Source organism: Rutilus rutilus (assembly GCF_951802725.1).
Source record: "Rutilus rutilus genome assembly, chromosome: 8".
NCBI lineage: Eukaryota > Metazoa > Chordata > Actinopteri > Cypriniformes > Leuciscidae > Rutilus > Rutilus rutilus.
Window position 1 is genome coordinate 14,081,130 of NC_140222.1, and position 15,011 is coordinate 14,096,140.

At 38.3% G+C, this 15,011-nt stretch overlaps 1 protein-coding gene across 1 annotated transcript; it reads right to left on the reverse strand.

Annotated features, from left to right (window-relative positions):
• Window positions 1-2,937: 2,937 nt before the first annotated feature.
• On the reverse strand, window positions 2,938-14,446 carry LOC311295171 (uncharacterized protein). Its single transcript, XM_084416407.1, has 5 exons — window positions 13,978-14,446; window positions 7,227-7,556; window positions 6,322-6,669; window positions 4,957-5,093; window positions 2,938-4,513 (listed from the first exon to the last, which is right to left on the reverse strand). The coding sequence occupies exons 1-5, from the start codon at window positions 14,024-14,026 to the stop codon at window positions 4,499-4,501; spliced, it is 879 nt and encodes a 292-aa protein (XP_084272533.1). The 5' UTR covers window positions 14,027-14,446; the 3' UTR covers window positions 2,938-4,498.
• Window positions 14,447-15,011: the final 565 nt, after the last annotated feature.

Consider the following 15,011-nt stretch of genomic DNA (forward strand, 5'->3'; position numbering starts at 1 on the left):
CCTCGCGCTGATCACCGGTGATCGGTTCTGCGCAGATTTTGCTCATCTCAAACAAGCCTGTTCTCTTACTTAAAAGCAGGACTTATTCCGCCAAACCGGAACCAGTGTTTTTTTTTTTTTTTTTTTTTTTAGTTAGTGGGTAAGAATCGTGTAAAAAAAAAAACCCTTATTTTGGGGATAGGTTCCGGGAAATATCCCTTATTTTCAATGTTCATTGTTGACAGCTATGAGTTAACTACATAAAACAAATGTTGACTGTTGATTAACCAAGCTCTCCATTAAACGACTAAAACAGCCCTAAAATTGAATAAAATATTATAAAGACACTTCATATTTAACCGTATAAGATGATAATTGCATTTAACAGATTACATAAAACATTTGAAATTGTTTTGTAAAAAGTGTATTTTTATGCATGTTTGGACTGAGTTTCCCCGCATTAACACTGTTCTGACCAGCAGGGGTCACTAGCGTGCGGCGATTCAAAACAGTGTGAAAAGCTTCGTTTCTCCCATCACAGCAACAGATGGCAAACTGTCTGTGGCAGGACATAATGAGAAACCTCCAAGTCTCTGCTTGCTGTGATTCTATGTCTGCTTTTATTGCTGGGCTTCTTCCTGCTGGAGCCAATGGATGGAGTAGTTGATAACTAGAAAGTCTGCAGAGCAGCAGCACAGAGGAAAATACAATAGAGAGGGAGAGAACAGACAGCAAAACAAACTCAGCTGTCCATCCATCATGACATTACTAGACGTAACAACAACCATTATAAAGTTGCTAGTGAAAGTAGCATGTTTAAATCATTTATAACGCAATGATTCAAAATTATATTATATTATAAATAACAATATTTTAGAGATACAGATTCCAGCCATTATGAATGAAATATAATAAAACATACAAAGATTGTTGTTTCAGAAAAGAAAAACATCCTCTATTGTGGCTATTTACATTTACAGTGAGCACCAGACAAAAAGACAAATCCAAAATTAGGAACAAGAGGACAAGAATGCTGCCAAAGGAAAGAAGCAAGAAAAACTGTAAGTCTAAAGCTAACGTCTAGATTGAGTATTTAAGTGAAGGCAATCGTCTCAAAACAGTGACAATCACACTAGTCAATCTTAACACAATAGAACTGAAAGAGACAAGAAATGGAAAAAAGACTAATTGAAAAAGACAAACTAAACCTCATAAAATGCACAATTTTTTTCACAACTTCAGGTATAGGAAAAATGAACGTTGCACATTTCAACAAACAAGTCTATATTTCTACCAAATGAAGACCTACTATAATTTAATTACTTTCTTTTATCAAGTATAGACACATTTGTGTGTTACTATTGCTGTAACACTCCTGACAAATGTCACATTAGGTAGGCATATGTTTCAGGTTTAATGCCAGAGTAACAACTTTTAACAGTCAGTCTGTATCATATGCATTAAAATAGGCATTTATCAGAATAAATACATTTACACAACTTTTAAATAAATCAATGAATTTCAAAGCTTATTAAGGCTGGTTGTGTTTTCAGTGTAGCTGCTGGAGAGTGTTTTCTGATGAAGTAAGGGTTAATGTTTAAACCATAAATATTAGCACCAGTATTTTCCAGGAACAGCAACAATACCAGTAAAACCACCTGTATCAGTAATGCACACTGTCCTCCTGTTGAGGAGAACAATATTGTCCCTTAGGAATGAATGGAATATATTGGTCATAATGCCAGCTTTGAGGTAAATGCAAAAAAAAACCATATGCAAATAGCCCCGCCTCCACCCATGATAATGAGGTGCATATTACTGAGGTAAACGCTGCACAATGATATCACTCTCTACAACGTCGGACACATAACAGTAATTAATATGATTAGTCTTTTGCTTGACTATGTTATCAAACAGCTTATAATGTGTTGCTTATGTTACACAAACCATGTTCCTGTTCGCCATCTCAGAGTCAGGCCGCTGCCTCAGTATCCTTAGAAAAGCTTTGAACAACTCAGAACATCAGTGAAGAAAGGCATATAGTTCAGCATAATATACATATTGCTAAATCTATCCGATTTTTCCTATCAACAGAAAAAATATATTATAACCTGGCATCTCTCGAGAATCTGATTGGTTACAAGGTAGTTCATGACGTCAGAAACACCAGAGATTTCAAACCGTGTTTTTCAGACTGTTTTTGGTTCACTGTAGATTTAAGGAGAAAATACTCAGCAATGCTGTTGACTTATGAATTTTCTTAAAGGGATAGTTCACTTTGAAATAAAATTTTGGCATGTTTTAGCTTACCTCAAGGGCATCCAAGATGTAGGTGTCTTTTTTTCCGCAGTAGTTTCAATTTTGATATTTTTAGGCCAAACCGTTCTTGTCTGTCAGTCATATAATGCAGGTATACGGTCACTGTCTCAAAGAGCATGCACAGAGTCCAAATTAAAACAATTCCACATCGTCCAAATGAAACAATTCCCCATCGTAAGTACACATTGATGGCATAAGACACGAAACGAGCGGTTTGTGTAAGAAAACGAACAGTATTTATATCGTTGTTACCTCTTGAACACAGCCGCGTCCAAATGATCTGACGGCGCGGGCGGGTATAGATATATACATAGTGTCGCCTTGGCTACGGTTTCGTTCCAATGAACTGCAGTAGCGAAGGCGACGTCTAGTGTATATATCTATACCCGCCCGCCTTCTCAGATCATCAATGTGTACTTACGATGGGCAATTGTTTAATTTGGACGATGTGGAATTGTTTTAATTTGGACTCTGTGCTTGTGTTTTGAGACAGTGACCGTATACCTGCATTATATGACTGACAGACAAGAACGGTTTGACCTAAAAATATCAAAATTGAAACTACTGCGGAAACAAAGACACCTACATCTTGGATGCCCTTGAGGTAAGCTAAAACATACCAAAATTTTATTTCAAAGTGAACTATCCCTTTAATTAAAGCATATTAAAAACACCACATAGGCATATAAACAACATTAAAAGCTGGATTTTCAACACAAGGGGACTTTAAATCATAAAAAAAAAAAAAAAAATCTACCAAATCAGTTTTGGATGTCATATTTAAATTGATATGTAATAGGTGATTTTGACTGGTATTGGTACCGACTGCTAGCCTGGTTCTACCAGACTCTCGTACATTTCATTTGTACAGAGAGTCTGGCCTCTCTCCATTGAGAAACGTTTACTTCCTTGTAGGCGGGTTCTCTGTTAAAGTTCAAAACTATTGGATCTGCCCAGAGTCACTCAGGATCTGCCATAGCCAATCGCTAACGTGTGGTCGTGACGTATGTCATGCGCCGAAACCGGCCGGAAACAACAAGTCCGAATGATCAGAGGATTATGTTTAGAATAAGATGTCTGTCTTTTATAAAGTTTATAAAGCGACGAGAATACCTTTTGTGCGCAAAAAAATAAAAAAAATAATGACTTTATTCCACTATTCATTTCCTTCTTTCTGTGCATCGAGTCTTTTCAAGTAGTTTGATAGAGCAGCGCATCTGTGTTGTACGTCACACGTTGGCTCACTATTGGCCGACGCTAGTCATGTGTGTGATCACATCAACGTCATCGTTCTCAGCCACTCCCTCTGTTCGCTGATTGGTCCTACAAAAAATTGATTTCTGGAAACCTAAGAATATACAGCAATCCCAGACGTAGTACTGAAGGAAAATGAAATTGAGCGGAAGTGCGTAGGAGGGCGCAGCCAGGCTAACCGACTGCTGGAATCGTGACACAATTACTGATCCTCTTTACTTTATTAGTAGGAAGTTTAGGTACTGTTTACCAGTGAAGTTGTGGTATCTTTGACGGTTAACATTGCAAGGATGATTGATGCTAAACAAAAACCGATTTTGGAGAAAATTCTGGATGTTTCAAAATAAGTGTAGTGTGCTAATAACCGAGTGAAAGAAGCGGAGCAAAGAATCCTAGTTCTTGAAAATGCGGCTACTGGGACTGAGGGTCGAGCTATACAGATTGAAAAGACGATCGCTTCCCAAACCGAGCGATTAGATGATCAGGAAACAGAGGGCGACGTCGTAATTTGAGGATCATCGGCCTTTCAGAGAAGACAGAGGGTCTGGCTGTGGTTAACGGAAAAATGGATTCTTAAAATACTCTATCTGTCTATAGCACACATTGTGTTTCTTGTGTTTAGGTTTAGTGGTGGTGTGGGGTACGTGTCTATGCTACGTTTGGCTAGGATTAGTGGTGTGTGGTGCGTGTGTATTACACGCAATAAAGTGTTTATCATATGCACGCAAAAACTGCGTATTATATACACGTAGAAACTAATTTCCGCGTATAAATTGCATAGGGGCCAAGAGGTATACATTAGGAACTTTACTCTTTCCTAATTCTCTTCAGTGTCCCTTTCAATGAAAGTATTAAAATGATAAATGATGTTGCACTGTTTGATTGACAGCCTCAGCCTGAATCTGAAGTATGGCTCATCCTCCTCAAAGGATCACATGGTGAGTTATCACATGCCATCCTCCTGTAAGAAAACACAGATTCACAGAAGGTTAAAGTGATGAGGAGGATTGATGTTTCAGATACACAACAAACATACAAATACCTTTCCTGTTGTTTGTACAGAGGTTTAAATTTCCTAAATATTGTGTCAAAACACACATCACATCTTTTGTACTTCAGTAATATAAACCTTTCAATATCACATCTAAAATGCTTAAACTGTTGTATTTCTGTTTTATAATAAGACACTCTGAAAAAGTGCACTTTGTTTATTTGGGAGTTATTGGTGTGTTTGATTGTTTTGTTGTTTCACTGGTGAATATTTGCTTCTGTACTGTTAAAAAAATAAACATTTTCACAGAGTACATTTATAATAATATAAAACATATTCATACCACTGTTCTTTTAAAGGCATTTTTGCAAAGTTAATCTCTAATATCTTGTTAATGCAGATGTAATACACACACTCTGTGGTACTGCTGCATGGGTCCTGTGGCTACAGTAGTAAACCACAGCAGCAGCAGTTACAGCAGCAAACACCAGCAGAACACCAACAACTATTCCTGCTACAGCTCCTGAAGACAGACCTGAACCTGGAACATCTACAGAGAAACAGACATTATTACTGCAGAGTGAATGATAATACATCAAGTATTTAAAGGGATACTCCACTTTTTTCGGAAATATGCTCATTTTACAACTCCCCCAGAGTTAAACAGTTGAGTTTTACCGTTTTAGAATCCATTCAGCCGAACTCCGGGTCTGACGGTACCACTTTTAGCATAGCTTAGCATAGATCATTGATTCAGACGAGTCCAGTAGCATTTCTTTCAAAATGACCAAAGAGTTTCAATATTTTTCCAATTTAAAACTTGACTCTTCTGTAGTATAATAATCAAGGAACTGTGCGGCCGTACCATGGGTGCAGCAGGCGTAGTGATATGACGCAGCGCCTAAAAATAGTCCCCAGCTCGGTAACTTCTTCCAACGTGACCGGGACTAAGTTTGTCTAACCTATTAGACCTATTTTTAGGCGCTGCGTCATATCACTACGCCTGCTGCACCCATGGTACGGCCGCACAGTTCCTTGATTATTACGCCGGAATGAGAGTAGTTCCTAGCCATATAGGCTTAGAAAATCGCAACTTTTCATTTTCCGTCGATCTTAGTACACGGTTTAACTACAGAAGAGTCAAGTTTTAAATAGGAAAAATATTGAAACTCTTTGGTCATTTTGAAAGAAATGCTACTGGACTCGTCTGAATCAATGATCTATGCTAAGCTATGCTAAAAGTGGTACCGTCAGACCCGGAGTTCGGCTGAATGGATTCTAAAACGGTAAAACTCAACTGTTTAACTCTGGGGGAGTTGTAAAATGAGCATATTTCCGAAAAAAAGTGGAGTATCCCTTTAACAATACTGTATGATTCGACTTGTTCAACTAAGTTAAACTTAATGCATTTGTTTAAATGTAGTTAAAATCAATTATGTGGAACATCATTTTTTTTCATTGAGTCAATGAATCATTTTTTTTCATATGAACTGATAAACGGCACCATCTGTTCAGCAACAGCAGTTAAAACAGCTTGAAAGCACTGAGATCAACAGGAAACACCATTCACAGGAGTAAATATTTTGATATTATGCATTTTTCATGTTAATAAAAAAGTGCTATTAAATAATTGCAATGTTAGTCAAAGTGTTATTGAGTCAAAGCTCCCTTTTTTAAACAGGTCACTACCCAACAATTATTACGTTTATTTAAAATATTGAACTGTTATTTTAATTTCTCAAAGAAAAATGGATTTAATGACTGAATTATACACTCACCAGTGACAGAAACACTGAATCTCTTCACTCTAGTAATGCTGAAGCTTCTGTTGTTGATGATGATCTGTAGTTTATATTCTCCAGAGTCTGTGTTTCTGGTGTTTGTGATGATCAGAGATCCAGTCTGATGATCCAGCTTCAGTCTGTCTCTGAATCTCTCTTTACACTGAACATCTGTACAGATCTTACTCTGATCTCCAGTGATTTCAGCGATGAGAATGTCTTTAAAATACCACTTCGTCACATCATTTGGGTTTTTTATTACCGGTGCACCGGGATCGAAAGTGACAGATTCTCCCTCCTTCACTGACTCTCTCTTCACTTCATCTTCTTCAGCAGCAGAAACACCTGAAACACAAACCAACAGATGCTGGAGGATCTTTTGCTGATGGAAACAACAACAACAAACCCTCTACAAGATGAAATAACTGTGATCATGAATGCGATTGAAATAGATTCAGCACAATCTTTCATTCTGAAATAGAAAGTTTGTGCTTTTAAAACTCATTTTACATCCTTATTTGATATAAAATCCTCGTTTAAACAGATAATAGAAGTTGGTCAGAAATGGCATGATTATAACTGACATCTCCATTTGAACTCAACTGAAGCTTCCTGTGAACGCTAATATACCGTATTTATCATCATAGGTGTTTATAGTTATTGTTCTTGTGAGAATGGGCCTTTAGTTTTATATCTAATTAAGCTATTTAATGATGTAAAGTGAGTTTTATAAACTGCACTTGTGCTGCAAGTTTGTAAAGATTATCTGTCTACTGTGTGTGAATTAATATACAGGTAAAGAAAATAACTCAGAATATCACTGTAAAAAAAATCAATAAACACATTGACAATGTGTTTTAAACATAAATAAACTGCATTTAAACATTCATTAAATGACTCACCAGTGACAGCAATTCTGAAGATCTTGTCACTGCTGCTTTTGCTGCTGATGATCTTCAGTTCATAAAGTCCAGAGTATGTCATGTTCATGATGGTCAGAGATCCAGTCTGATTATCCAGCTTCAGTCTGTCTCTGAATCTCTCATCTCCATCTTCACACTGAACATCTGTACAGTTATCCCTCAGATCTCCACTGATTTGAGCTATACGAGTGTCATTAAAATACCATTTAATAACTTCTTGTTGGTTTGTTTGAACACCAGTGTTTAAAGTGACTGAACCTCCCTTGATCACTGACACAGGCACTACATCTGAACCAACACCAGACACACCTGAAGAACAAACACAAGCCATACAAAAATTTACAATAGTGCTGTGAATATTCTACATATGAAGATTTTGATTAAATAAATATATCTGGATAAATTCAGTCCTGGAGAGCCACAGTCTTGCAGAGTTTCACTCCAACCCTGATAAATCTGACCCTTAAGACCTTGAGCTTGTTCTGGTGTGTTTGATATGGGTTGGAAACCCTAGGGGTTTGAAAACTTGCTGGGGCAGCATTATTTTGTGTTGGGTGACATTTGATTAAATGTATGATTCATATGTTTTGGGACAAACAATATACTTTTAAAAAAAAATTATTTAGAATGATTCACGTATATTTCTAATGAAACAAAACAAAACAAAAAATTGTCTTGCATGAAAAATATATATTTTTTTTTTTGCACCAAAAGTAATTTCAGAGTAACTAGAGTTCAAGTCATATGATGTTTGTTTACATGTAGATCACAAGACAAAATAATAACTGAATTTACACAAAAGATCCAGTTCAAAAGTTTACATATGCTTGATTCCTGTCGTGGAAATATTTAATACAAATATAACCAACTAAATCTGACTTCTTAATACAATACTTCCCTGAAGTATGGTGACGGCGTCCCGTCAAGAAGTTACTATCACTACCTCAATCACACTTGAGCTGTTCTTTTGTTGTCTTTTGAGCGTAGAATCTTTAGTACTTCTATTACTACCTCAATCACACATAGATGTCCTGTTGTTGTCTTTTGAGTGTAGAATCTATTTCTCAGCTGCGCAGCATATACCTGACACGACTCCTAAGTTGCTCTTTGTAGAAATGAAGTTTTATTCACGGCCGGGAGATCACTGGCCACAACAACCAAGTGAGTCTCCCAGTACAAAAGATACATGTACATTTAAATCCTACAATTGAGTAAAAATCAATATCACTGTGATTAGTTCTAATGATTAGTTTAAAAATGATCTGCTAATCATATGATTTAGTTAGTTCTACTGTGTCAATCACATTTTGGGTAAGTGTGTATGGTCTTTGACCTGAGCATCCTTAATCTGCATTTCTGTGTACATTTAATATTGAAAATACCCATTACATAAAATATTTCTATCAGTTCAGCTCATAGGACTTGATGTTAATATCCCTTGTAATCAGCACTTCCTAATTTTAAGTGGGGAGAGAGGTAAAAACATCATCAGGGTCTTCAGGTGGGCACCCTCCTTCACCGGTGTTTCGTTGATAGGCCCACGACACCTTCAGAGGGCTCAACGGCAACACCTGGCGTCCCAGGTGAGCCCCCTTCTGCTTTTACCCCTCCTTATTGTTCTTTGCAGCCCAGTTAGGATCCTTCCTCTTTACCCAGATCCACCTGCTGCTTCGCTGTGCTACCTCTGACATTGATCTGATGGCTTTCCTGAAGGCCTGTCCCTGAACTCCCTCTCCATTCAGGAGCCTGGCTATGGATGTGGCCACAAATCACATTCCTAATTCTTAATAGTGTGTGTTGCTTCCTGGATGATATAAAGCTGCAAACAGTCACAGATGCTCAATTACACATTAAGAGCCAGTGGGTGTAAACCTTTGACCAGGAGGATTGGAAATTACAATAAAATAAAATACTTACATATTTTCCAGAAGACAAAATAAGAACAATTTGACCCCAATCATCCTGTGCAAAAGTTTACACCCCCTGAGTTTTAATGAATTGTGTTTCCTTCTGGAGAATCAGTGTACTGTATATGTCTTCACCAGTGATGCGCGGGTTGATCCGAAATGAGCGGGTGCCTGCGGTCACCCGCGGTTACCCGCGGTTACGAGTCCTCCAAAAATATTTTTAATGATATTCGGGTCGCGGTCGGTCGGGTCGTTTAAAATAAAGATGCCAATTAAACCTTTGTAATTTATATATTACTAGACACTATTTTCAATGAAATACATAGGCCTACACTTTATTGGCTGAATAACTGGCAAGAAGTACGATGACGCACGAGCTCAGTCTGCAGGTAGAGATGGAGGCGGCAAGAGAAAAGGTGAAGACTGGGGAGTGGAAGCTGTGGGAGTGTGGGAGACATTTGCCGAAATAATGAAAGATGATGACCAAAGTGCTGGTTTTGTCATGTGTACTTCTTGCGATGCTATTTACACATTTGATAGCCACAAAACTGGCACGACCAACCAGGCACGGCGCCAGGATTTCAGTTTTGGATAAGCCAGACCAATTGTGGGTGGGCCTTAAATTAAAAACGTTAAAGGTATAGCGGAGGATTTTCTTTTTCCGGGTGGGTAGTATAAACTATTGGTCCACCTAAGTGTCAATCATTCTGGTGATATGTTTACGTAAGGCCGTCGTACGTGCTCGTCCCTTAGTTTTCGCGCATGCGCACTTTCAGGGGTTTGTTTATGTGTGGTGAGCTACGGTTTAAGCCATTCATTGAAGCTCGCCGTTTCACCGGGTCCTTTGAAAATGTCCGAGAGTCGCAAGAGAAAAAGTTTGTACGAACTGTATGAGAAGAAAAGAAAGGCCTCAGAAGAGAGAAACAAGATCAGAGTGTTTTTGGGAGATTGTTTCACACGATGGCGTGCGCTGAAAACACAGGTTGGGCTTCCCACTGATGCCTCAGTCGCGAAGTTTCTACTCGACAGGTAAAGTTTGGCATGCTATTTGGAGAAAAAGTGCACAATGCACATCTTTTTTTGGAAAGTAATCTTGTATGAGAGATGCCGACAGGAACTTGTAAACAGAGCGTGCACGAGGAGCACCTTGCACACGTTTAATAGGCGTTCCCTCTCGGGAACAGACCGAGTGTTGCGCATGTGCATTTTTTTCAAAAAGTGGAGAGGGCGGTTCTTATCTAAAATTCGGAAAGATCCTCCGCTATACCTTTAAATAAAAAATAAAATAAAAAACGTTATCCAATCACTGCTTAAAGGCAGGGTAGGTAGGATTTATTAAAAATTAAAGATCCAAATTTGTTAAAACTTTCTATATATATCAATACATAATTAAAATGTAAGAACTCTGAAAAAAAGAGTATAAAAATCAAGTGACTCTAGACCGTTTAATCTGTATTAAACACAGCTCATTATTTCGATTCGGGACGAATCAAAGGATTGGCTTAGGCGACTGTCACTCTCTCGCAACCATGGCAACCACCCTTTTGCCACACAGCACCTGCCCACTTGCGCGCGACCGTTTGATTTGAGGAGTGCGAGAGGCACGGAACCTGATCACACCTCCGTCCAGTAGATGGCGGTAATGCACTATGTTTGCAAGCTGCCAATAAAATCTATCGAAGAAGAAGAAGGCACTGAACCTAGGAATACCAAAACAATGGCAGAGAAAGAGCAATCTAAATTTACAGTACCGGCATATGCAGTTAGTGAAGGCAAACCAGGCAAAAAAATGCCCCTTCCCCTCCGCTTGTCTCAGGTAAATAATGCGTCCTCTAGCTCAGCGGTCGGAGTCGCGCGTTCATGTGTTTTGGGGGCGTGGCTTTGGAAGAAGCACAGAAATGAGGGGGTGGAGTGAATGGAAATAATGAGATGTCTTTAAAACAGTCGTGAGAGGTCTACAGACACTCGATTTTGATACTTTCTTTTTCAGAGTACTTACATTTTAATTATGTATTGATATGTACATAAAGTTTAAACAAATTTGAAAAATAAAATTTTTAGACCATTTCTACCTACCCTGCCTTTAACTTAATAAAAAAATATTGACTAATATAGCTGTTATTATCTGTGCGTGCGTATACATAATATAGATTTTAATAGCTTGATGCTCTTTAAATATTTTGTTGCATTGTTAAAAGTTTCGGTGCATGGACCTATCCGCGATCGCTCTCCATGGTTCTGACCAAAGAAGAGCGCTTTGGAATCTCCATTACGCATCATACCTGGGCTGCATTTTCCGAAAATATTGTCTATTAGCGCGCTACGAAGACTCTTAAGGTATAACTTAACTAAAGGTATACTACCACTAATGTATAGGCTATCATTGCTAGGCGTCTTCATCATCCACTCGCGAGGCAGAGCTGCTGAGAGGCAGAGGCGCTGGCGCCCTCCTAGCAACGGCGCTGTTTTTGGTAAAACATGATTTTGACGACGTTTTGTTTTATTGAAAACTCTTTTTAAAAGATTATTCGTTTTGTATAAATTGTATCTTAATTTTTATCAATATTTTATCAATCAATTGTCTACTTTTAAACGAAAATATTCAAACCAAAATAAATAGGCTACTCTCTGATTATGTAGGCCTAATCCAAATGAAATGTGCATTTCTCTCTGGCGTTCATGGCGAGTCCGAATTGTCAACTTCATCTTTGCAGCGACACAGAAAACACCAGTTTATTACTAAAAAATTAAATGTCTCCTTGCTAATTTAGACACATTCATAATCATTACTTTAACCGGTTCTTTGTGGCAAGCTTTATGCGTGCGGTCATAACGCTTATTATCCATAGGCTATAGCCTATTTAAGTAGGCTAATTAAATTAATATAAAGGGGCGATTTGTCCACGAATGGCTTAAATGAACAACTACTAGTCGACTAGAAAAAAAAAAATAGTCGGAGGTAGCCCTTATTCCACATATTTTCGAACCAGCAGGCCATTCTGGGTTGAGCGAGCGGCCCTGCGGAATGAGTGAGCGGAGCAGAATAGGTTCAGCTCTCCGCTCACGAGCTCGGAACAAACCCGAACCTCACTGTCTGCTGAACTTGCACAGAAACATCAAAATAGACATAGCCAGCTTTTTAAAATTGTTGTTAAAACTAAACATTTAGACTATTTACAAATTATGAGCTTATTGACGATTTTACAAAATTAGAATAGCCTAGGCTATATTCTTTTTTTTTCCCAACGACGCAACGAAGAGCATTTACTACTTTAAAAAAATGCGGGTCAGGTACAATATTTTCTTTTTCTTTTTTTTGCGGTCCGAGTTGCGGGCGGGTTAGTTTAAAACGTCGGTCGGATGCGGGTTGTTTATACATTGACCCGCGCATCACTGGTCTTCACCATTTGTAATAGTCATGTATGAGTCGCTCAGATGTAATTCGTGTGAAAATATGGATTTCAAAAGTCATTCAGTCACTGCTGGAAAGGGCTAACTTATGCATTAGATGCTGGAAAACATTTGTTGCAGTGGTAAATAAAAATAAAAACCGTTATCTATAAAAAAAGATCTCTCATTTATTAATTTTTTTAAAGGACAAGTTCGGTATCAAGACTTAGAGAAACTTGTTCATGCTTTCATCACCAGCAGGGTGGATTACTGTAATGGACTCCTCACTGGCCTTCCCAAAAAGACCATAAGACAGTTGCAGCTCATACAGAACGCTGCCGCCAGGATTCTGAGCAGAACCAGAAAATATGAACATATCACACCAGTCCTCAGGTCTTTACACTGGCTCCCAGTTAGATTTAGGATTGATTTTAAAGTATTATTACTGGTATATAAATCATTCAATGGCCTAGGACCTCAATACATTGCAGATATGCTCACTGAATATAAACCCAACAGATCACTCAGATCATTAGGATCATATCAGCTAGAAATACCAAGGGTTCACTCTAAGCATGGCGAGTCCGCTTTTAGCTATCATGCCAGCCGCAGCTGGAACCAGCTTCCGGAAGAGATCAGATGTGCTCCTACAGTAATCACATTCAAATCCAGACTCAAAACACATCTGTTTAGCTATGCATTTAATGAATGAGCACTGTGCCAATGTTCGTCCGACTGTTTGAACTGTACTGTATTTTATTTGTATCTGTATAAACTGTTTTAATTATTCTTATTCTTTTTATTTTAATTTCTTCTATGTAAAGCACTTTGAATTGCCACTGTGTATGAAATGTGCTATATAAATAAACTTGCCTTGCCTTGCCTTGCCTATTTTACACTTAAAGCCCTGTTTACAGATCGTATCTGATGAAATAGAACGGTTAAGATTAAATTTTGGACAAATGCTGCTGTCCCGAGAATTTTAGGTTTATTTCGCTTTCCCCCCCACCCCCACAATGGTTGTCTAGGTGCACTGGAACATTCCTTCCTAAAACACATTAAACTTTCGTTTACAAAGACGTGAAACTCACCGAGTGGTCAGGGGTGTTCACTGGTATGCTCACTCAAAAATCGCTGAAAAAGATGCAGGGGGGAGGGGTGGGGGAAGCGAAATAAACCTAAAATTCTCGGGACAGGAGCATGTGTCCAAATTTTAATCTTAACCGTTCTATTTCATCAGATACGATCTGTAAACAGGGCTTTAAGTGTAAATAACTTGTCCTTTAATTATTGATATTTTTCTGTCTACGCAAAACAGGAGAGCGATCAGTTAACAGGTAACAACAATTGTTCAACATAACCTGAATCCTTCCGTCACTCCAGTACATTCACAAAAACACTGGAAGAAAGATTGTAACAAGTAAATGTCTTACCATTGTAGAGTAAAAACAAGACTGCGAGCAAAATAAAGTGAAACTTCATTTCCACAACTTTACCCTAGGAAAATGAAAGCAGATTCTTGTTCATAAAAGCGTTCTGTTGTTCAGTTCTTCACTGGAGACGCAGTTTCTTTCATTGATTCAACACAATGAGAGTGACGATGACGTGAACGCTCCTTATGCAAAGGGCTTTCCGCTGTGTTCCTTGTGAAAAAAAAATTTATCGTATACATTTATTTTCATCGCATTGGTGTTTTCCATTGCTTATTCCTATAGCCCTCAGGATGGCACAACAGGTGAAGAAGAAAAAAAGCAATACACAAAGGAAGCAAACAAAATTGAAAGATTAAATAACTAATGAACACAAAAACTCCTGGTGTTGGAGTGGCCTCAAGGTCAAGTGAAAGAAGGACCTTTTTACAAGTCGATTCATCATATGTGCCCACATGAGTAGGCCTACACCTTAAAAATACACAGAGAGAGAGAGAGACACACAAAACAAACACCAACTGCCCACATGTAATCTGTACACCCATAACACACACACACACACACACACACACACACACACACACACACACACACACACACACACACACACACACACACACACAGAGAGAGAGAGAGAGAGAGAGAGAGAGAGAGAGAGAGAGAGAGAGAGAGAGAGAGAGAGAGAGAGAGAGAGAGAGAGAGAGATCAACTGCCAATTGAAAATGCAAATGTGGCAGGGTTGTGACAGTAGATAATAGTAGCTATAGCAACCAAGAGCACAGAAGCAATATTCCCCCGACCCATTGAAAACTTTTGCATTGAACTCAGATCTACAAAAATATATTCTGATTAAAAGCCTGCACGAATGAAAGAAGCATACAGAAGTGCACATGAAAACTGCTAATCTAGTGAAAAGCAGCAAAAAATTATAGTTATATATAAAAAAAAACAGTTGGACCAGAAAAGCTTCAGGATAGTAAATCATAATAAAGATGAAACATTACTAGTATCAGCAGTACAGGCTTAATTCAGTACCT